Source organism: Hirundo rustica, chromosome 11 (assembly GCF_015227805.2).
Source record: "Hirundo rustica isolate bHirRus1 chromosome 11, bHirRus1.pri.v3, whole genome shotgun sequence".
In the NCBI taxonomy this organism is placed as follows: domain Eukaryota; kingdom Metazoa; phylum Chordata; class Aves; order Passeriformes; family Hirundinidae; genus Hirundo; species Hirundo rustica.
Genome location: NC_053460.1, coordinates 8,289,652 through 8,313,438, shown reverse-complemented (window position 1 = coordinate 8,313,438; position 23,787 = coordinate 8,289,652). Strand labels below are relative to the sequence as shown.

The 23,787-nt window shown below is 47.8% G+C and overlaps 1 protein-coding gene across 2 annotated transcripts in view; it reads left to right on the top strand.

Moving 5' to 3' along the window:
• Positions 1-23,787, top strand: part of GNAO1 (G protein subunit alpha o1) — a 142,576-nt gene that overhangs the window by 81,053 nt on the left and 37,736 nt on the right. For both annotated transcript variants that reach the window (XM_040075015.2, XM_040075016.2), the window contains exon 4: positions 12,922-13,082. In XM_040075015.2, the coding sequence (XP_039930949.1) occupies positions 12,922-13,082 (161 nt within the window). The remainder of the gene's footprint in view (positions 1-12,921; positions 13,083-23,787) is intronic.

Here is a 23,787-nt window from a genome sequence, read left to right as displayed (position 1 = left end):
TAATAAATAGCAGTCATCCATCCATCTATGTGGATGGATTGGCTCTGCCCACAGCAAAGGGTGTGGAAAAAAAATTGTGAGGTGAGCATTTCCCATCAGCTCTCCCTCTGGGAACCTCTTGCTCACATGGTATTGATTGAGAGGAGGTACAAAGGAAAAACATTAGTTAAATAAAATGTTTTAACATCAGGCAGGGTATCAATGGCTGAGCTGTTAATCATCCCAAAGAGTCTCTGAAGAAAGGAGAGGGAGAGCTTGAGCCCAAGTCTGCCTCCAATCCGGGGCAGAGACCAGCACCAGCACACCCTAATGTCCTCGGTCCCTCCTGGCCACCCCAGGGAAATGCCCAGGCCCCCTCCTCCTCTCCTTGCTGTGTTGGGAGCCCACTTCAGGCATGGTGGAGCTCCGTGTAGGTTGTGCTGCTGAGGAACTGAGAGCCAGCTCGGAGGAGCTCCTGACCCAATGCCTGTCATGTTCCCAGGGCATCCATGCCACCTCCTGGGACACAGAGGAAAAGCTCTGGCAGCTCACTTGGCATCATGACGCTCGGCTTTTAGGCATTCCCCTGAGACATAAGGGGGAGGAAGGACAGGAGCAGTGCATCTGCAGGCAGGCTTCTCAGCTAGTGCTGGGGAGCCTCTCCCCTCCCTGTCTGATATCAATCCCATCAGTGATCCCGGGGGCATTTGACTGCAGCAGTCACTTACGTAAGGGAGCTTGCACATCAGCTGCACCACGGTGCAGTGCCAGACTTGCCTGCCTGCCCTCATCGAGGGAGGGTGGTGTCACACAGGGGCCATGGGTGTCGTGGGTGGGACATGGGGGGCACAGGGCTCTGTGCTTTGCCCCTGCCTGATGCTCCAAGTCTGCTGTCCGGGCAGACTTGGCTCAAAAGGCCGTAAGAGCAAAGCCATCCTTGCAGCCACAGTGAAAGAACTGACTACAGCTTGGACTGCACACAGATATTAGCACACTGCAAGGATCTGGAAACCTTGGAAAATGGGTGAAAACATGTTTCTTTCCTGGAAGAGCTGGAGGGATGGTCTGTTGCTCTGGCACCTCCTGCCTGCCTCACTGCCCTGGGCTGTGGAGGGAGGAGGCAGCTCTGGCAGTGGGAAACTGGGGTGGCCAAAATCAATAGTGAGCTGCAGCCCTGGCTGGGGAGCTCCTGCGACCGGGGAAGTCTCTGCCTTGGACAATAGATTATTTTTAACTAGCTCCGATCTTCAAACACTGTAGCTTAAAAAAGGGGGAAAAGAAAAGAATAGCTGATTTGTGCAAGCTCCCCTGCTCCCATTAAGTCTGTGGAAGTGGTGCTCTGCATTTCAATGGGGGCAGGACTGAGCTTCTCATGAGATAAATTGCACCCTGTCCCTTTGCATGCTCTATGCAGCTACTCCTGGCTTCTTTAGCTTCGCTCTTTCCTGGCCCCCCTACGAACACCCCTCCCTCTCTGAAGCGCTCCCCAGCAGATTTTTTTGTTGTTGTTGTCATTTAGCTATTCATTTTCCATAGGCTGCCTTCATTCCCGTGGCCTTTTGCAGCTAGGAGACAAGATGTTGCCTTGGAAACAAAGCCCCTTAGATGTTTGGAGTCTCTGGGATTGCTCTGTCTGCTCCCGAGTACTTTTAGGTTATTTTTATTAACCACACAAAGATGCAGCAGGCTCGTAGCCAAGGCAGAAAGTAGCCCTGGGAGGTGGAGGGAAGGCAAGAGTCTTACTGGCACCGTTCACTCCGCTGGGGATATTTTTTTGCGATGCACCATGGGCTGAACGTCTGCAAGAGAAATGGCATCTCCAGAGAGTGCTGCACAGGCAGGGCTGTTCCTGGGGCTGGGATGGCTGCAGGCAGGCAGAGCTGCAGTAGTGCTGGGGAGAGAGGCTTGCCGGGAGAGAAAAATCCAAAGTAACCAGGAAGGGAAGGAGTTAGGAATCACAGAATTTGGATTTCTTGGGGTTTCTCACTTTCCAACTAACTGGCTGTTCCATGGAGGGACCCAGTGTGCACTCTGCTGCTGGGATGGACGTGGGAACTACAGGCTTGGGCTGCTTATTTTAGAAAAAATCAGATTTCTAGACACATCAGGCAGCTGTGAAAATCTCTGCTCCAAGGTTTTATTGGCAATTCTGCTCTGTGTTGCTGGGTGAGTCCAGGGCAGCACAAACAGACCCCAGTCCTGAGCTTTGCTCCCAGCTGGATGGCTGGAGAATGCTGGTTACTTCTGCCCCAAATCTGTCTGCAGGAGAAGTCTGAACCCTTCTGCAAAGGGGCTTTGGGAGGCAGTCAGGCTGCACTGTTATCACATCCCATTATCCACTGGCATCACTGCATGACACTGCCAAATCCCAATCCCTCCACGGAGGACATTTTGGAGTAGGCTCTTACTCCTTTTTCTGCAAAGATGTAAAAAAAGAAACAAAACAAAAGCAGATTAAAAAAAGCTCCCTAATCCCTGGATGGTGCTTGAAATATTTCCAGTCCAGCCAAAGTATTCCAGAAAAAAAAGTGAATATATATAATTTTCCAAGAAATACTCAGTACAGTATTAAGCTCATGCCTTGCTACTCCTGTCAGCACAGTCCTCTGCTCTGTACAGCCACCAGAGAGGGCTTCCCACTGCAGCAGCTGCAGGACTTGCAGAGCCAGGGAGGGTGGCACAAAGAGAGAGGGAGCACAGAGGGGAAGGAAGGAATGCACTGAAATAGGATGAACCTGGGAGACAGAGGGTGAGGACTGGCAGTGCCAGCAGGTCACAGTGACAAGAGCCTCGACCATGGTGCTGAGATGGTGCAGCTCTTTCCATTCTTGGCTACAGGCAGGCACTGGTGCCATCCCCACTCTTCTGCAGGGCTTGAGGTGACTTGTAATGGCAGCAAAGGGTTTTAGGGGGGGATTAACCCTCTATCCTCTGTTTGTATCACACAGGCTTACACACAAGGGAGCAAATCCATTGTTTTGTGGCATTTTCCACCATAACTGAGCTGCACAGATGCCCAGGCTAGCAAGATGCTCCCAGATTTTCTTATCCCTTCTGGTGCATCCTCACCAGAGCAAGGGAGTCTGCTCCACCCTCACAAGTGTCATAAATGTTGGGTGCTTTTTTCCCATTGTTGCTGATTTTCCTTGTCATTACTACATGATGCCGTGGTTACAGAGATGTAGGACTAATCCAGTGACAGCAGTTTATGGGGTTTTTTGGTTTTGATGTTCTTTGATGCTATATTTGTGTCAGAAGAAAAAATAATAAATATAGACAACAACATCAAAGATTTCTTCCAGCCCCCCAGTCTATTTCTGCTTACCCTTGTTAAGCTGTTAGAAAGGTAGTACTCTGCCAGCCACTTATCTTATGAACTATCCTGTCATCTAATTATGCACCTGAGGTCCCATTTATCCATTTTATCTGAAAAGAGCAGTTAATAAAAATAAAGTTCCTCTTAATATCCCCAAGAACAGCTTCCCCTGGGACAGCAACACTCACATGCAACCTAACAGGTTCCTTCCACTCCCTCTTCTTTCCCTTTCCCTCTTCTTTTCCCACCCTTCCCCTATCAAAAGGTTGGGGAACTTTCTTGATGCTCTTGTAAGGAAAATATAGGGCATTTTTCCTCTGCAGAAACCTGAAACAATGTGTGAGCAAATCTGTTAGTGTGTGACGTTCCTCAGCTCTGGTAAGGAGGAACTTGCTGGAGGTTAGTCTCTGTAATCCCTGCTCATCAAAGGAAGAACTCCTCCAAGCCTGTTACAAGCACCCAAGTCTTGATTTGCTGCAAATACAGCAGCACAGGGGAGATGTAACTGAAAGTTTGTCTTTCATCTGCTCTGAACTCTGGGGCTCCTTTTAAGCAGCTGCAGACTCCTTGAGCAGTCACTGCTCAACCTCAGCCACAGCAGATGCAGCTTCCACTCACAGCAGAACCTCAGCGAAATGTTCCTCTGCCCCCACCTCTGGTCCCCCCTGCAGAGAAGGGTTCACAGTCACCTGGAAATTAAGAGGGAAAGAAGATAAACAAAGATTGTAGTAGTAAGAAGTCATAGGCAAAATTTTGCTAACCAATCACTCAGTGAATGACATCTTGTTTCAGTCTATCCCCTTCACAATGTAAATATCATGGAATTCTAGGATGGTTTAGGTTGGAAGGACCCTTGAACATCATCTTATTCCAACCTCCCTGCCATGGGCAGGAACACCTCCCACTAGATCATATTGCCTAAAGCCCCAAGCAGCCTGCCTTGAACACTTTCAGGGGTGGGGCCGCCACAGCTTCTCTGGGCAATGTGTACCAGTGCCTCATCACCCTCACAAGGGAGAATTTCTTCCTCATTTCTAATCTAAACCTGCCATGAATCAGTGTGAAGCCATTCCCCCTGGGGATCTGGGGTCAGATGGGGTCACCCTGCATCTCCATCACTGGTTGTGTTGCAGCCAGAGACCGAAAAGCAGGGAGTTAGCACAGCAGCAGAGGCAAGGACAGGAAGCACGTGCTTTACTCAGGACCTCACTTAGGTATTTGCTTTGGGAACTGCTGCAAACCCCTTCATTGCAAGGAAAACTCAGCAGTGATCATCTCGTCGAACATTTGGTGAAAGAGCGCAAGACCAGAACCAAGAAGATTTCAGATGGTGACAACTGAAATTAAAACAGAAAATAAGTTGTAAATGAAGGACTCCTGATGAGACAGTTCTTGTTGTACTTGTTAATAGACCTGGACAGAAATGCTTGATGAAATGGCTAAAAAATAGTCTGAAATAAGCCAAAAACATTTGTAAAATCCGGTCAAAATCTACAAATCCAGTTAAAATCTACAAGTCGAGTCAAAATCTACATACAGTCATGGAAAAGAGGAAATTTTGTGAGAATTTTTAAAGAGGATTTTACATTCCTGAAAAGACAAAGTAATTTGTTTTCATTTTACCAACTTTTCATTCTAACTCAAAATCTTTGTTTGAAAATTGACATACTTCTAAAAAATAATACTGAGCACCTAAATAACTCAAAATATTTTGATAGGACTAAAGGCAAATGCTTTGCTGGATGTGAAATTAATTTTTTCAGAGGATTTTGAGTTCACAGAAGAATCCGTGTTTCATCCAAGCTGATTTTTTACACCACCTGATTTTTCAGTTCTGCTGCCAAGTGGAAGAATCAGTATTCCTTGGCTGCTGTGATGCCTAATGTCACATCAGCAAAGCAAGAAATAATTTTGAGACCCCCCCCCCACGTCATCACAAAGCTTGAGTATGCAGAGCAAACCCACTAACTGCTCTGTCAGTGGAGAGCTGTATGAAATCCCTACCCAGATATCCCAGTTATGAGTTACAGAAGAAATTATGGATTATGAGAAAAGAGGCAATGGGGAGATGAAATTTAACAGGGTTGGGGTGAAGGGAGGGATTTTCCTTCTCCCTGTTTTCCTTAGGTATATATCTTCAACAGGGATCACCAAATACAAAAGGACCATAAAATGAAACAGAGCTGTTTCTGTTTGAAACACCATCACTTTCTTCAGGGACAGAAGAACGTAACCCACAGGCTTAGTCCTTCATCACAGAGGCACTGATAAATCTGTGAGATTAATTGTAGAGTGGAGATTAGCACCCACCGTTCAGCATCAAGCTCTGAGCATTAAACTAATTACTAGGTTCCAGCACTGCACGACTTCCCAGCAGGAAGGTACTGCCCTATAAACCATCATACACAAGTGGCATTTAGCCAGAGATGTTAAAAAACTCTTTCTCCTGGGAATGCACCCACCGTAGGAGCTGGTTTCCCTTTCTGTTCCAAAGACAAAGCCTGTTTTCCCCCTTTGTGATGGGAAAACGCGGAATGAAACTGTGCCCCCTCTGCCCTGTCGCCCTTAACACGGTCACCTAGAAGGATATTGGTGTGGAAAATCTTAAAGACATTTGAGGAGTGGAAGACATACAGGCTAAATCCCTCAGGAATTCCCAAACCCATAGTGGATTCCCAGAGAATCACCACAACCCCCACTCTGTTCATCCTCAGCCGTCCGCGTTGCAATGAATGGAAAGCAGCCATTTATTTCACAAATGCCAGGAGCCAACGCAGCTTCCCCACCTGTGCTCTCACTGTGGCATCTCAGGCATTTCCCCGCCGTTTACTGCAGCACAAATATTTGAGTGCTGTTACATTTTATGGACTTGTACCCAGCAGAGGATATTAGGGGGAGGAGAGGGCAGTAAGCTGCAAGGATTTTGCTCTCTCATCTTTACATGTTTCCAGCCTGCTCCTCAGCACTGCGGCAGAGCACTTCCCTGCGGAGCATGAAGCCATGCGGCTAATGTCCCCCATCTGTGACTCTCTCTCTCATCCCCTCCCTGGTGGGCAGTGCTGTCTGTGCCTGCATGGCCTCAAAGTCCTCAGCCAGGGATGATGTTTGTGCTTTCAGGTCCTGTACCCAGCCCCCTTGCTCAGTGCTTGTAGGGGAGAGGACCCATTAAAGCATCCTGCTCTTGGAGCAGTGCTGGTGGAGCATGCGGTGGCTCTTGGTCTCTTGGGGATGCCCTCTTCTTGAAATAGAGGGGACTGGGATGGACAGAGTGCTGTTTTCTCTCCTGCCTTTGCAGCTAGTGGGTCAGGACCTATTTTGAGACCATTTAACACTTACTTTCTGGCTTTCCCATCCTTGCTTGGAAAAATCAGGTCAGCTACCCACCGCATTTGTCTTGCTCAGCTCTGGAGCTTCTCTGAGCTCCTCAGGAAGAGGGGAGGACCCTGCACTTCCTAGAAAAAAGCAAATTCAGGAAATTACTTGTCCTTTCAGGTCGAGTTCTGTGTTGTTGGGTTGTGGGTTTTTCCCCCAATAGTGAATTAACCACTATTTTCTACAGGACACAGAGCAATAGGAATTCTTACTACGGTGGTGGCCAGCTGGCAGCCCAAGAGCTTAGTCTAGTCCATGCACATCGAGTCTCTGGACTGCCATCAGTCCAAGCAAACCAGGAACATTATTTTGTATGTGTTTCAGGAAGGGAAAAGAGGGTTATACCCACATAAGGGCTGGCAAATTTTATTTGATCAGCTGCAGTATCATACAGAATGGGAATGAAGGTAGTACTGAACACAGAGCAGTTGGCCTGCTGTAAGAAACATAATAATCTGTAATATCAGTCCTGCTCAGTGTCTCCCCAAACAGGAAGCAGCAGACAGAAACAAACAGCTATAACAAGGTTTCAGGCTAGAGATCCTAGACCACTTCCCAGACACACAGAACTGTTTGGCCAAGACAGTCAGAGGTGATGATGCCATCTTGGCTCCAGAAGGATATGAAAACCAGGGCTGTACCAGCTGCCAGCCGGACAGCACAAGCTCATGAGAAGATCTGGATGCCACCATGGCTGTTGGGTTTTGTATTCTCTAGAGAAGAGTGTCTGCTCCTACACAGACAGCAGCCCTTCGGCATTGTATCCAAGCCAGCCAACCTTTTTGTGAGGGGTTTACACGAGAGTAACTCTGTGGAAAGCCAGCCATCTTTAAATTAACTTTTTAAGCTTAGCTTTGTTGTGTGATGCAAGCTGCTAGAGAGCACTACACTGGGCTTTTGTGTAAACCCCGCTCCCAGACCACTGGGATCTGTGTGCAGAGTTTTGCATTTCCACTTCCAGCTAACAAGAGTGAAGAGGGGAAGTCTGGCTGCCCACCTCAAGGTAATTTCCAAAAGGATAGATATTAATAAGCCACTGGATAAATTTTTACCTGCTCAGTGCCTTCCAGGATCTCTCAGCAAGCCAAATGCCAAGTCAAGGTAGGAGGCCTCAATTAAATGTTCTGAGGGTAGATGGAAGGGTGCAGGAGGAAAGTTGTCTCTCCCACGATGCACAGCAGCTGCTTAATGCCAGATAGACTTCCACAGATTGAGAGGTCAGCTCTGAAACACAGATGTGTGAGAAAGAGAGGGAGAGTGAGGGGGAGACTCGTACATGGAGCTATTTATTCAGTGTCTACAAAAACTTCTAAGGAATTGGAGATGGGCCCTGGATGTCTCTGGAAAAGGCATATTCACCAGCCATACTTTGTTTCCAGGATTTCTTCAGCCTGAAGTGCTGTGAAAAACACTGGCTTTTCCTGCAATGTAACCACGCTTTGGCTGGGAAGTGGGGTCCATATTTCTGAGACACTGTTAAGGAGAAGAGGAAGGTTTTCAGTTTATGAGACATGTTCTGCCGCGAAGTTACAGGACATCATTTCTCACTGGAGTAGCAGAGGCACACAGTGCTGTGCCCTGAGGTCAGGATCTGGGTCCCCCACAATGGTTCCCTTCCAAGGACATCGGTTTTGGATGGTGGATGATCTCAAGACATCAGTTTGATTACCCCCAGGTTCATGACTCATGATGGCCACTACTGTTTTCACAAGATTGCTTGCTGATGACTGGTACTGTGCTGATTTGCTTCATACCACCAGCCAAACTGCAGTGCTTATCTCTTCCCCCGCTGCATGGATTTTCTGAAATGCTCTGAGAAGCAGCTCCTGGTACAACCAGCCACCAGAGGAAATTGCCCCTGGGTTAACCTGTGAGATAGGCTAAGTGACAAGTATCATTAATCAGAGTAAGTAACAGCAAAAAAAAAAGGATATTTACTGGGATTTAGTTCACCAGAAAGAAAGGACAGTACAGTGACACCAGCTCATATCTCCACCGACTGTAACACTACACAGCTCTGTAGGGTCAGCAGATTTGTACCACACAGCTTCACACAAGGTTTTGCCTCTACCTTAGACTTCCCTTTCTAGAAAACTATTCATTTTAGGAAAAAAAAAAAAAAAAAAAGAAAACCCTAGTCAGTGTCCAGTCAGGCATCTTCAAAGGATCAGAGCCAGGATTTGCCCTGGCATAGTCAGAGGTGGGGACCTACCTGGGTCCTTCTCCAGTGTGGCTACAGCAGGCAGGGCAGCAGCAGCTTTGCTGGTACCTTCATAGTGGAGCTCTGCTGGTATCTTCGTGGGCACCAGTTATGGGTGGTGGTAAGGAACAAGTAATTAGAGGTGGTCTGTATCAGCCTGATGGAAATAACTCGTTTGCAGAGACAAATGCGACTGCCATAGTGTCAGACTGCAGGGAGGGGCCCCCCTCCCTTCCATACAGGAAAAACATTAATTGGGCTGTGTGGCTGTTGCAAGTGAAGTCACAAGTTTGTATGCTGAGCACAAGCTGTGAGCTTGGTGACAGTGACATATGGGAGACAATTAAATAACTGCAGATATGTCCAGGTTAGGGAGAGAACAGATCCCCTTTTGAACTGGATTTATACCAAAAGTGTGGTGCACAGGTAGGCCCACAACCTGGGGTTAGGAATGACACATGCCAACTTCCCGCTGCGTTTACAAGCTGCTTGTTCACATCTGCCTGTGGACTTCAGATCCTGCCCTAGCCTTACAGAGCCCTCTCCATTCCCTGACCAGAGTGAAGGTTTGTTCTTTAGCAAAGAGTTATTTGGTCTCTTGGCTTGATGTCTAAAGCTTGGCTGTCTAATTTTACTTTACCACGGTCTCTAAGCTCGGCTCCCCTGGCCATGCCCCACCAGCTTTAATTCTCCTGCTGTATGTGGATGGAATCAGCATTCAGGAATGACACAAAGTGGCAAATCCCACTCTCCATAATGAACAGCCCAAAGGCATTGAGGTGTTAGGGTTTCACCTGCTATGGAAAATGCAAGCCATTGGGTAGTGGCAGCAGGACGAGTGGGAATGCTGCAGAGATAGGCTAGGGTGCTCGTGCTGGATAAGAACCAGCATGAAGGAGACCAGCCTGACCTCTTACCTCCCCCCAGATGTCTCCTCCCAAGGAGACAGAGCAGCTGGGAAAGGCAGAGGCAGCAGTGAATGAGCCCTGCACCATTTTGTAGCTCCTACCAGCAATCCCAGGGGCCAAGCGGTGCCTATTTTTAGCTCCCGAGGCAGCTGAAATACCACCGTGATGTTCATTACCGACAGCCCTGTCGGATGGGAGCTGCAAGGCAGGGGAGAGGGGGGGCTGGCTGGCCTGTTTTGTTTTGCTTTAATTGCTGGCTGCAGTACAGAAGCAGAGCGTGGCGGGAGGCTCGGCTCCTCTCACCTCGGGAGATGCAGGAGCAGCAGACCCAGGGGAGGCAGGCAGGGAAAAGTCAATCAGGCAGTATTTAAAAATCTACCTGCTGGGCCCAGGGGGAGTTGGAGATTTTAATGTCATTCCCAGCTTGAGACAGCCTGGAGAGTGAGAAAAGGAAGGGGTATCTTCTCTTCTTGGATCCTTAATTGCTCGTTAAATCATCTAACAAATGCCTGAACTCCTGGATGGCCCCATGCTCCTTGACAGAGGAACTTCAACCTTGGCAGGGGGAAGGGGTATTTTTAAAAGTACTCACTTCACCTGCTTTTTCTGGATCTTTAAAACCAAGTGGTTCACTCTGCAAAATAAAACTAAGTCTGGAATATTTTTATTACCGTTCAGCTGAAGCAATAAACTTTCCTTTGAGTTCTTCCCCTGTTTCAGCCTGCTGACTCTCAGTCTGCCCTGCAGGCAGGTGTCCATGCAGGTGGGAGGACAGCCTCTCCTGTCCCCAAAAGGGACATCCAGTGACTGCACAGGAGCATGTACCAAAATAATCCCCTGCCCTATGTGCTCAGCCCTGCTTCTGGGCCACCAGACTCAGAGATAACCACAGCCAGAAATGCCAGTGCCTGGTCACTCTCATTCTGCCTTGTCATCGCTGTTCATCTCTGTCTTCTGCTCAAAATCCTCCCTGTGTTGGGTCTTACAGGGAACTGCCACAAGTCTCAGTAGCTGAAAAGGTGATACAGCTATTTCCCAGCTCAGAAAATATGGCTACTGTGCCGTTCCCTCTGATGTTTTACAAAAAGCAGCCTGCAGTTAAAACCACAATACTTAGAAGAAGCCCAGACCGAGCACATGACAGATGGAGAGCTTCAAATGTGTTTTGCCATTGCAGACAGATGGACAGATCTGTAACTTATACCTACAACCCCTTCCAGCAGTCAAGATAATATAGAAAGACATCCTTCTAGCTGACTGGAAGCATAGATGCTTTTCCTGCATCACCCATGCACAAATAATGGGGCTAAGGCAGACCGCAGCCATTAGCAGGTTTTATGTCATTTAGAGTCTGTGAGAAGAGCAGAATTGCAGCTCCAGCAGGGCAGGCAAACCATATGTATGATTTATGAATATTCACTCAGCTCACAAAGCACTCCGGGGCAGAAAACAAGCTTTGAAATTAACTGAACTCTTCAAGGTTCTTCGTTTGTCTTGGCTTTGAGGTGTGAGTCACCAATACTTTTTCTCCAAAATGAGCAGAGTCTGTACAGAGGGCTGGGAGGATTCCTGGGCACTAAAATATGAAGTTAAGTGCTCTGTGAGAAAGGTTTTATGTTCATAAAGCCTTCAAAGCATAGAGTCCACCCCATTAAGTTTTATGGGATACAATACTGAGACATACAGTACTGAGACTTCTTCAGCCCATAAAGGCTGGATGTTCAGGGCACCTGAGGCTCTTTCTTTGAGCACTGAAATCTCCATCAGCTTCATTCTCCAGTGCTTTCGATTTGGTGCCCTGCCATTTTTCCACACTTTCAATGCTCCACAAAGAGGCTACAGAGTTTTGATCTTGACCATGAAGACCCTGTCATACAGTTGTCATTCCCATCCATTCAATAAGGTTATTGTGGTGCTCCTGAATGATGGCACTTCTAATTGTACCCAGCAAAGCATGGGCACATCCTGTGCTCCCCTCTCAAAGTTTGTATTTCTGGTCTGGACTTGCTGGCTTAGATCAAACACCCTGGAAGGCAAAGATTTCCATCTGCATTTGGCCAAGAATGGGCTCAGTCTAGCAGACAAGAGGCAAGGTAGTAAAACAAGAAGGTTGTCTTCACACACACATACACACAAGGAACAAGAGCTCCTCTTTTCCAATTAATTATAGCAATAATAGTTGGGTTTGTTTCAGTTAGTAGAAATATGAGACATTTTCAAAGCAATGAAAGAAAAACTCTGCAGATTAGTCAACATCCCAAGGATTTCAGGAGTCTGTGGGTGCTGAGGGATATTTACTTCTTGCAAAGCAAGCAGAGGGGGTCATGAATTTGAGTGTCCTGCTTCACAAACAAGTGAAGTATCGGCCACTGTGGATTATTCCAGGAGGGCTGAACTCAGCTATTCCGAGGCTGTCTAGACATTCCCATCCTAAATCTGAGATATCTTCCTGATCCAAGCTGTGTTAGAGTACTATCCTCCAGGAAAAGCTGCTGTCCCAGTGAATCTCATTTTTCTCACCAAAACAGACTCCATCTGAAAATGGCCCGCTGGCCCTGCCCTCACCGCCATGCTCCGTAACCGTGGGAGATTCCTCTCCCCCTGAGTCACAGAGCACCACAGCCAGACAAGGTGGTCTGCATTAGCATGAATTAGCCCTCAGAGCAGAGGCTCATAGCAAAGAACAAGAATTCAGGAAAAGCAATAAGCAATAAACCAGCATCTGGAAAAAATTGTTTCTGGAGTCTTTCTGCTGTTCTTTCTGATACGAAGCCCCCACTTCAGCAAGGTTCCAGTCTCAGTTAAAGCAGGCATTGTTGCTAACAATTTTAAATATCCTTGTACATGTGTGAATTTTGTTCTGTTCTTATGAAATTCCACACATGTGCAGTGCAGACTGCTTTGTCTGTTGAATACAAATACTCGTTGATATGAGGTGGATTGCACAAACAATCTTTTTCCTTTTGATTTCCTTCCTCCATCCTCCTTTTGCCCTTTCAGCTGGATCATACAATGTGGATGCTAAAGCCCTATCTTGAGAAACACAATTTCTTTACTCCTGATGGTTTGGTGAACTGTTTCTGAAATCTCTGCCTCCAAATACTGCCTTGAGCATCTCTGTGACCTCTTGTTTCTTTCTTCTGCAGGCTGATGCCAAGATGGTCTGTGATGTTGTCAGTCGGATGGAGGACACAGAGCCCTTCTCTCCAGAGCTGCTCTCAGCTATGATGAGGCTCTGGGCAGACTCTGGGATCCAGGAATGCTTCAACCGGTCCCGGGAATATCAACTTAACGACTCAGCCCAATAGTGAGTATTCCTGTCCATAGTCTTTCATGTTAAGAAGCTGCATTTGGTTTTGTTAAAGTTTTAACTAAGTGAATGACTTCACAGCAGTGGAACTGAATGTTTCTCCGCTTATAGTCTGGGATGTGTGTTCTGTCACTGCAAAGAGCAAAGGATCAGACAGGACATTCATGTCCCCTCTTGGCCAGTCTGTGGTCAGGTCTGTGACCCCAAGGCCAGGTTCCCAAATTGCTCCCAAGTATCTCAAGGTAGGTTTTTGCAAACGTGGATCTAGCAAATATAGGCAGATCAACCTGTGGGCACAGCAGATGGCTCCTTTGTCTGATTGAGAACAGAAGGGTGTGATCACATGCTTTGTACAGCGTACAGCTCTTGGGTTTGCTTTTCTTTCCTTTGTTTGCTTTTTTCTCCCACTGTACTTTCCATAGTTGTACAGATAGGTCAGCTGGGTTACAACCAAGGGTAAGGGGCATCTTTACTTTTCCTGGGACATTGAGTTACTCTTGTAATGCAGTCAGTGGCTTCTCTACCATGAGGGACCACATCCAGATGTCATTCAGTGGTGATTGTCTGAATCCATGGCTTTGGTTCATGCTGTCATGAGGACAGGACATCCACCCAGAAATGGCTGCTGTGGCTCTGAAGAGATTTTCAGTGTCTCCCCGGTTTCAGTTCAGACCCATTTGCCCGTTTGTAATGAAAATTTATCCAGTTCATTTGCTTCCTAGGCCAGGAGACTGAAGGTTTTCATCCCGTAATTTCAATCACGGCATCTGTTGCAGTCAGGCAAAATGCCCCTGGCCCTGGACTGTGTTTTGGGCAAAAGCCAGCCAAAGGTGCTTAAGTATAAACAGAAGGAACAGGCAGGCAGAGAGTGTTCAATTCCCTAGTTGTACCCTTGGACCTTTTGGTAGTCAGGGAAATAGAGGCTTCCCAATGGTGCCAGGCAATGCTACATCCGTGCTTTTGGCTGTCACAATATCCCATATCAACAAGTTCACCAGCTGTTTCATGCACTTCTGGAGTTGTTATAGCATGTTTGGATTGTTTGGCATCTCTGCTCGGGGTGTTCCTGGATATCTATGGAAACACAGCCCAGGCACTGGTGTGGCTGCTGGTTTTGTTCTGTGTGGTGGGCCTGGTGTTCCCAGCTGCACCGGCTGCCCCCATCCAGGCTGGCAGGGCAGCTCTTGAGGTGCTGCAGCAGAAGGCAAGCGATGACACATCATTTGGCATTGGTGGAAAACTGAATGGGAAACCTGCAGATGTGTGGTTGGTGACAGCATCCTCCCCAGCCACGATCACACCTCAGAGATGATCCTGGCATTCTGCTGCCTTTTAATCAGTACTAGGTGGATGGTGGTTTAATCTATATTTCATTGCCTGTAATAGGAAAATCAGCTTTCTCTTGCCATCAGCTTTTTTTGTTCTTCTTTTTATTCCTTTTTTTCCCCACAAAATAAGGGTATCATGGCATAAACATACCTTTAGAGATATAAAGTATCTAAAATGCCAGTCCTAATTGCATTACAACCTTGTGAGAAAATCTTCAATTGTTTTAGAGCCAATTACCTTGAGGAAAGTGTTTTGATTTTCCTTCCATGCAAGATAGCAGTTGAAAATAATAAGTAGAGCCCTTCCAGTATGACCAGCTGCTGGGCAATTCATCACCAAGCACTCTGAAACCACAAGCAGCTTCTAGGCATCAACTGAAGAGGCTGTGTGCTGTAGTATTCACAGCAATTTCAATCTGGGGTTGCAGCCCCAGCCAAATGAATTCTGGTGTATCTTACAAAATCTCTTGCATCCAGATGAGGATGGATGACCCTCCTTGCCAGGGGAATGCTGTGCTGCCTCTCCTTAGCTGCACTGTGAGTTGTGCTGTGGCTGGACACCTTTTTTCTCTGGGCTACATTGGATGGGGAAGCTGGATATAACAAAGTCCTTCTTATTTACAGCCCTGCCGGTGTTTAGGAGCCTCTGGTGGTTCCAGCACTGGGAACAGAGATGCTGTCCCGTGGCAGGGCACCATAACACATCCTGCTGCACCTCGAGGTACCATCACAGGAGATGGTGGTGCAAGTGAGAGCTCAGTTGGCACTTAAACCCAGTGGACTCCCAGTGAAAAGAGGCATATATTTTATTTGATTCTTCAGTGCTTTTGGGTTGTTTATTTTGCATGAGTGGAATATTTGAGACAGTTTTATATTTTTTCCCCACCCTGGGAAAAGCCTTTTCTTTATTGACACGGATACTCGATTTAAAACACTAACAACTACAAAATGTATTTTCATTAGAGCTGAGAAAAATAAATTCCAGACAAGAACTGAATTCTAAGTTCCTCAAAGTCTGAAAAACAGCGTCGGGCAGTGAGCTGCATTTCATTTCAGGCTTCCCTTGGTGTTAAGCTGTAAGGACTGGCATTTTGCTGGCAGGAGGGAAGTTTCCTACAGGAGCTGGAGATTGTGCTCCATGGCTGCTCAGCACATGCCATAAAACCTAAAGGCACTAAGTGACCAGGTTGTGGTGTGGCCAGCACAGGTGAGACCTTCAGGAGTGCTCCTGCTACTTCCCTTCGCCCCAGAAACCACCCGCCAAATGCCCTGAATGCTTTTCAGAACCTCCCCCTGCTGCTTGGCTATTTCTAAGGAGCCACCACCTGGGCTTCTCTGAATCAGTGCTGCTGTTGTCCTTAATTGCTCTTCCAGTTCTTTACCTTGAGGTTTTTTTAGATGGCTGGAACAACAGGCCTTCTGTTGCAGCCCCTGGGAGACCAAGTCACAGGCTAACCAACAGCCTGCCAGGGTCAGCAGCATGCCTCTTACCAGTCTGTCATCAATTTCACTGAAAATAAGTTTAATCTTTTGTGTGAGACTAAACAAGAAGTGAGTATTAGCTCCCTTCTGGAGCCAGATGGGCCAGAGCACATTGCTTTCTAGCCTCTGATACATGCAGACAGTATGGATTTTCTGCAAAGCTTTGTTTCTTTTGGGCTCTAAAGTCAGCTGGTCTTTAGTAAGGGTTTTGTGGCTACTGCAAAGGAGCAGTAGAAAACAGCTCTTTTGCGAAGAAAAAACATGATTGAGGAAGAGGGAAGGTTCTGTAATGGACCCCCTGTGTCTTGGACTGCAAAAAGCAAAACCATAAGGAAGGCAAGACGAGGGAAGAGAGTAAGATGTAGCAATTGGTTTCATCTTTTTTTGTTACTGCATTTTTTTGTAGTTCCCTAAGGCAAATTTACGGGTGGGTTGCGTTCCACATTCCTAATATCTTGATTATGTTTTTATTCCTACTTAGTCTCCTCTTCCTTTCTTGTCTCTATGCCTGGGAGCTAAATCTACCTCTGATCATCAAAGAGTCTGGGCAATGCTGATGTCTTTTTCTTCTCCAGCCAGTTTCTGTCTGTGGAAGCACATCTGTGACCCACATTTTGCTTTCAAAATCAGCAAAATAGAGGTTTCCAGCTGGTTTCCTTAATCTCCTACTTTTGTTCAGATTTTAAAATTGTCTTGTGTTTCCTAGCCTCGAGTTCCTAACTAAGCTGGTCAGTGGAGTGCAGCACAGAGGGCAAGTCTGATCTTAACCACCCAGAGATGGAGACCTGCTTTGCACAGCCTCCAAACTTCAGGGGGGGAAATGGAGCAGACAGAGCATCCACACGAGCACTGATTTTCCAAGTGCATCTCCAAACAGGAACAGGCCCTGCAAGATGTGTAGGCAGAGACAGTTTGCAAGTACACAGACACAAAAAAGCCAGAACCTCTCTCAAGTTCTTCTCTTCCTGCTTCCAAGTACTTTGGAAGATCATTTGATAATGCCAGGGCTGTGAAACTACCGTGAAAATGTAAAATATTTTAGGCCTGCATTCAACCCATCCATCTTCACACATATCAGAGGTGTCAGGGCTAGGAAGCTTGTTGCCTTTGGCTCCCTCCATCAGGAGCCAAGGGAGAGAGAGATGACTCTGAAGAGGGATACAGACCTCACTGCTCAGTGGAGAAAGAGAGATGCAATTGTGTTTGTTGCTCTGCCACAGCTAACCACAGCACTGACATCTCAAGTCTTTGCCAAATGCCAAGCCAAACTGGACAACATTTTGGTTATTCCACCTTCAAGAACTGGTCTGGCAGTGCCTTACAGAAAAACGGCATCAGACTCAGAATAAAATACTGCAGTGCATTCCTTCTCACCCCATCTTGTGTGGGACTGTTTTCTGATCTATTTTTCTTGCAAAAGAATTGTCTTTGCACGATGCTATCACCTTCCCTACTGATACTTACTGCATCCCACGTGCCAACACACACTTTGCATCAAAAAAGCTGTTAAGAAAGTAGAGCCAGATGTTGTTGTGATGTAGTGAATGGCTTCCAGATTGAGCCCTGACAAGGCAGCATTGGAACAGACTGCCCAGAGAGGCTGTAAAGTCTCCATCCTTGGAAGTGCTCAATGCTGAGCCACCTGAGCTAACTTTCAAACTGAATTTAACTTTTAAGTTGGTCTTGCTTTGAACAGGGAGAGGGACCAGATGAACTCCAGAGGTCTGACCCACACTGGCATTCTTGGATTTGTTTTTTTCCCTTCACTCTTTCTCTGATAACACTGGGTTTAAAAGAGAGAAAGGGTCTTTAAGGTTTGCTGCAGTTTCCTGTGTCTAGTCATGTAGGACCATACAGCTCTATGATGATGTCCACGTCCCACAAGTCCCATGGTCTAAACATTTACTTTGCTGGCTTCACCAGCAAGGCAAACACTTAAACCATGGGACTTGTGGGACTGGGTCATTATGCATGACTCTCAGGACATGATCCATTTTAATGAGCTGCAATTGTTTCTGGCACGCTCAGACTGAAGAAAGAAAAATTATAGGTCAAGGTTTTGCATTAATATTCCCATCAGGTGTGTAGATTCCATTTTCTCATCACAGCTTTTGCATTAGAATATGGTTTTCTGCACACCCATCTTACTCGTGCTCGTCGCTTGCGCTCCCTTGCATTTAATTGGAGGCAGTAGCAGCATAAATGGAGCAATCCAATTAATTGGGATGACTTGCATTGCGCTGTTTATTGAACAATCCACCTTTGTGTCTTGGAGCCCAATAAAGCAGAAAGGAAAAATACATCACAAGTGTAGAGGTAGGTACATTTGTCTGAATTTATGGTTTAATTTACCCCAGTAAGTAAATATGCCCACCAGCTCTGAATAATCAAGTTCCCCCTACGACAAGAAAAACAAAACAGTCCATAAAGGCCAGAGCTGGTTGACTGGAATCACCAGCCTTGCTCCATTCCCACAAATGAGTTGCAAATCTGTTTCCAGAGAGGAGCAGCTGTGCAGTGTCTGCTGGTGCTGGTGCTGGCTCTGGAGTGGGGCTGTTCCTTGTCAGTGCAAGGAGAGGGAGACACAGGCAATCTGAGCCTCAGCCTGTTATAGCCTGGCAGGGCTTGGGCTAGGTAGAGGCCTTAGGTTTTGTTATTATCCTCATAAACTTAGGAATTGCTGTTGTTATATGGCTTCACCTAGGGCTGAGTGTGAGGTGGAGGAAGAGCACAACAGGAAAGACAGCTGATGTTTTCCAGCATCTTCCCCTCAGTCTTCACCCACCTGGAACACCCAATTTCACCAAAACTGGGTACAAACTGTCCAGGGGCTGCCTCTGTTGGCCCAAAGCAGAGTGGAGACCACATCAGACTATCTTGACAGTGGGTGTCAAGTGATGCTCACCTTCTTATCCCACCAAACGCTGACAGGAGAGCTTCTTTGAGAATTGAATGAGAATTGAGCTTCTTCAACAGAAAACTCACAGGTCTGCAGGACTCTGCATAACGCAGCCTCATCATAAGACACTGGATCTCGTTATAGTGCCCATCCCACTTGGCCCTTTTCAGACCCCAGGGCACGGGCAGAGCTCCCCCCTCCTTTGGGGGACAGCCCTGGAGAGACACAGGAGATACAGGCTGCCCTGCAAGGAGGAGCAGAGAAGCTACATAGGTAGTTCATTCCTGGAGGACAAAGGCATGGCAGTACCTACCACCTCCCTGCCATTTTTCATTCTGTGTTACATCGTAACTGTGTTGTCTTTGGCCTGGGATTAGTAAAGTCTTGACATCTTGACTAAGTAAATTGGAATTTAATGAGACACAATTAAATGGGCTCATCAGATCAGGGCTGTCCCCATTTTGGCAAAGCTCACACCAAAAGGGTAGGAGCTGAGGTAGTTCACACTGCCTGGAGGAGGAGGCACTGCAAGAACTTGGAAACCATCTCTTCTCCTTTCACATTTTGCTTAGTGGGGAGGAGCAGCCAGCACCATCTATAAACACAGCACAGGGCATCCCCCCAAGGAAACCTGCTGAGCCGTAGTCCTGAACCCCGGGTAATCTGTTCTCATCACCGACTGACAGACCCAACAGGAATTTCTTCCTGCCTTGTGAAGGGCTGTGGGTGACAGATTCGGCGCAGAGAGATTTTACTTTTTTTGGCTGAGTATTTGTGTATTTTTAGGCTGAAATGTCCTTACGAAACCAGCTGGAGCTGGCAGCCTGCCACCAAGGGTTGGGGATTTTTTTTTTTTTTTTCTGTTCAGTTTGTTTTTTCATTGCTGTCCCTATTGCTGGTTGCAGCCTCCCTCTCCCACCAGCTCTGCCCTTCCACAGGCAGTGTTCACACCCTGCAGTGAGCCCCTCAGTGTGTCTCCCACCTTTCACCCCAACCTCCTCATCACACCAGGGCGTGGCAGTGCTGGGATGCAGCTTCACAGCCAGGGCGTCCAGACTCTCCTGGGTGCTCACAGCCCTGCTCCTCCTCCCCTGCAAAGACGAGGAATCCAATTCCCTCTCCCTTTCTACACCCTGAGGCTTGACGTACCCCAGCTCCACCATCACACCCTGCCCTGCAAGACAAACAGCCTCACTCACACAGGCTGAGGACAGGAGATGAGGCACCTCCTGACGGGTGCACCAGAGAGGCTCCCAGGGTAACTATCTATTGCTCCTGGAAGCTTCTTAGGGGATTGGATAGCTCTAGCAAGGTGTATGTCCCTCCATGTGTGTGGTTCCTGCTTTATGCCAGCTAGTCAGCACCCGGCTCTGTGCACCAGGGGCTCAGCCCTGTCCGCCAGCAATGTGTGTGACCGCATGGGGACCATCCGGCTGCTCTCAGCCTCCGGATTCTGCAGAGTGTCTGCAGCAAAATCTGTCAGGAGACCACCATCCGAGGCTCTTCACATGGCTGGCGTCAGGTCTGGCACCACCTGTGACGCTGGGAGGTGAGCCTGGCAGTGGCATGTGGTTTCCCGATGTATTTGCTATCCTTTTGAAATCCTTAAATGGCAAAGAATGGCAGGAATGCAGGGATTTCTTTGTAGCCAGGCTCCACGATGGAGCAGGCTGTCTTCCACACAGGTCTGCAGGCACCAGTGGTGGAGGTGTGATGGGGGGGATGATGCACCGCCCTCTGTGCCCCCCCTCTCCAAGCACTAACCCAGAAATCATCCCAGTGTGCAAGGAAAAGTTGAAAAAGGACTTTGCTGCAGTCCAGGGAGCATGTAGCAGCACATTAAGAACTCTGGGGCAGAGCTGCCTGCACCAGCCATGGGGTGAGCAGCCCAGGAGGAGCCACTCCAGCCTGGTACAAGCCCTGCCAAGCAGGACAGATCAGCTCTGTGTGCTCAAGATGCTGTTATTTTCCTTTCCCCTCCTTCACAGTTTCTGATTCCTCCATGGATCATCCCATTGCCCATCCTGTGCCCCGCTCAGGGCTCTGGCACCACTGTTGCAGAGTGATGCAATTCATCAGGCCCCATGGTGCAGGAAAGTTCCAAAAGCTTTTTAGTGACTGCTGGAGGTGTGCAAGCTGCCACTCATTCCCCCACCCCCTCCTGGGGACCAGACTGTGCACACACTCACCCTTCCCACTAGAAGAATGCAGCATCCCCATGCTCAGGTTAGGAGTTTTATCCAAAATCCAGCTTTAGGGCTGGGAGTTAAATCCAAAACCATCACAGGCTTAGCTAAAACTCCCTGTTTTTATTAAGAGAACCATTGGAAAATTGCTTTTATCTGCTGCTTCCTAAACCCTCGGGCTTGTACTTTAAAGCCTTTTGTCCGTGAACAGGAGAGCTGGAAAGCCCTTTTTTATTTCCTTAAGCAAATAGCCCATCCAATATCTAGCCTTGAGGGGCGTGAGAGAACAAAAGTGAAGGGGGGAAAAAGGATGTAGCAGATGTTGTGACGCCTTGTAAAATCACAAGGTCACAGGACTCAGCAACGATGGGTTTGAAGCACCAGATGTGTGCCCATGAAGGGAGGGTGGCACAGCCTCTGTTAGGAAGGCAGAGCTCCCCAGGCCCCTGGGAGCCCACGGTGCCTGCCTGAAGCTCCTTGTCACCGTTCCAGTGGGGACAGTAACACGCTGCTCTTCATGGGTTGCTGACATCCACGGTGGCGAGAGCAGCAAAGGCAGGAGCTGGTGGGGTTGGGCATGGCAGAGGGCTGGGGGAGCCCCACGGGAGCAGAGCCCCAGCACCTGGCCAAGACTCTTCTGCGGGCTGGGAATCGCTCTGTGGAGCCCAGGGCACTGGTTCTTTCACAGACTAATTGATACAATAGCTCTAATTAGCCGTGGAGCAAACAGCGCTTTGTGTCTTGCTTATCCGGGCTGTGTGCTGAGCCAACATTCAACCGCCAGCCACCGAGCTGCACTTTGGATGGGAAGGGGGAAATACGGGGTCCTTTCTCCAGGGCTCAGCAGCATGGACACGTGTTTGGACATGGCCAGTGCTGTGTGTGGGGTGTACAGGGAGTGTCCTGGGAGAAACCTGGCACCAGGGGCGTTTAGGCACGAGCTGTGCAGGCAGCAAGAGGGGGCTGTGCTTTCCCTTGGGATTTCAGTACAGCCCTGTGGAGACCGCCGTGCCAGGGCTGGGTCAGTGCCAGGGGTGGCCTTCCTGCCCCCTCCCTCTCTTGGAAACCTGACAAGGGGTCGGTTTGTACCTGTTTTTCCCCAGAGCACTCACAAATGAGACTAACATTGATTTGGGCAGCAGAATTGAAGGCAGACAAATGTGATGCTGCCACAGCACTGCTCACGTGCCACCCTACCCTACGAGATGGGCATGAGCCCCATCAGCACAGGGGGCTTAATACACTGCAGACAGACTTTTGACCTTTTCCTATATATTTTTCTTTTTGCCCCTGCCACACACTAGTTGGGACTAGCTAATGCTAGGTTCGTATCAGTCCGTTCATCCACGCCTTTTACACTATGAAAGTAAAATAACAGAGACTGCCTATGAACTATTGTTCCATCTTCCCCATGTGTGTTCCTTGCCTTCAGACTACTGACATATCACACAGATCCAAACCCAAAATTCCTGTATTGTCAGTCCACCCAGAAAACCCTGTGACCAGCCTACCTCTCCCCCTGCCCAGCTCAGGCTCTCAGGGTGTTCCTGCAGGGACTGTCAGGGGCAGGCACACTCTCACTCTGCCTTGTGGGCACAGGCTCTGGGCAGGGTTTCTCAGTTTGTTCATGACAGCAGAAGGAGGCTGGAGAACAGCAGAACGAACACCCATCCTTGTGCCAAAATCCTTGTGCTTATGACTTTCCCCACCTCCAATACATTTAATGCATTTGAATCCTTGAGTGCCTGGAGAAGGGACCTCCTCAAAGGTCCCTGGGCACCCTGAGACTCTCCAGAGGCTGGATTTATTGGGAAGAAAAGAGGAGAAATGGCTCTGAGCTTAGATTTTAGGCAGCACCTCTTCCATGCTGCTGGGAGGGAAAGGAAGAGATACAGGGAGGAGGGAAGCCAGGCACAAATTGCACCATAGAGCCACGCCAAGAAGTGTCAGCTCTGGTTTTGGTGGTTGGTCCAAATCTTTTGTTCGGGATTTACAATGCACTTTGTGTCTTTGTAACTCCTTCCTTGCTGGGCTACATTGTCACCCCAGTGCTGAGCAGCAGGTTTGCTGGGAACACCAGCGCTGAAAAAAAAGTGTAGTGCTCTAAAACTGCAAGCTTGGTCCATGAAACACCATGTGAGCAGTCACTGTAGCTCTGAGGCTTTTACAGCATTTTTAGTAGTATAAATCAGAATTTCCCAATCCCTCAGTATTACTGTTGGTATGTAAGGTTTGGCAATAGCATAAGAATCATTTCCAAATCCTCCTTCAGGAAAACACCAGCCAGTACATCCTACTGAGCATCATTAATGTCAGTTTAAACATTTGCAGTTAAACAGATCCATGGTCTTGCAGTCACCAACATGAGAAATACTGCACCAGTGTGCTGAGCAGTGATGCCAAATCTGTCATGGGCAGGAACAGGAGAAAGAAATAGACAGAGGTGGCTGATGCTAGTTAGCAGATGCTGAGACCTGGGAAATGATGATGGAGTCCAGGCAAAAACCTTTGCTCAAATTAAACTAATGTTAAAGCAGCAGCTTCACGTGAAGAAATCCCCAGAGGACCTTCTCACTGAACAAAAATGCATAAACAAAGAAATTACATAAATGCAGAAGTTACAAACAAATTCAGGAAAAAAGGCTGCATATTTCTGCCCTATACCCTGCCCAGGGGACCACACTTGGGGATGGAAGAGCCTCTTCCTCCACACGTGATAAAGAGCTGAATCTCCTGATCCACGGTCTCTACCCAGTTTCACTCAGGGCTGTCAGTGCAAGGTGTAGGGTTAGCACCTTCTCTGAAAT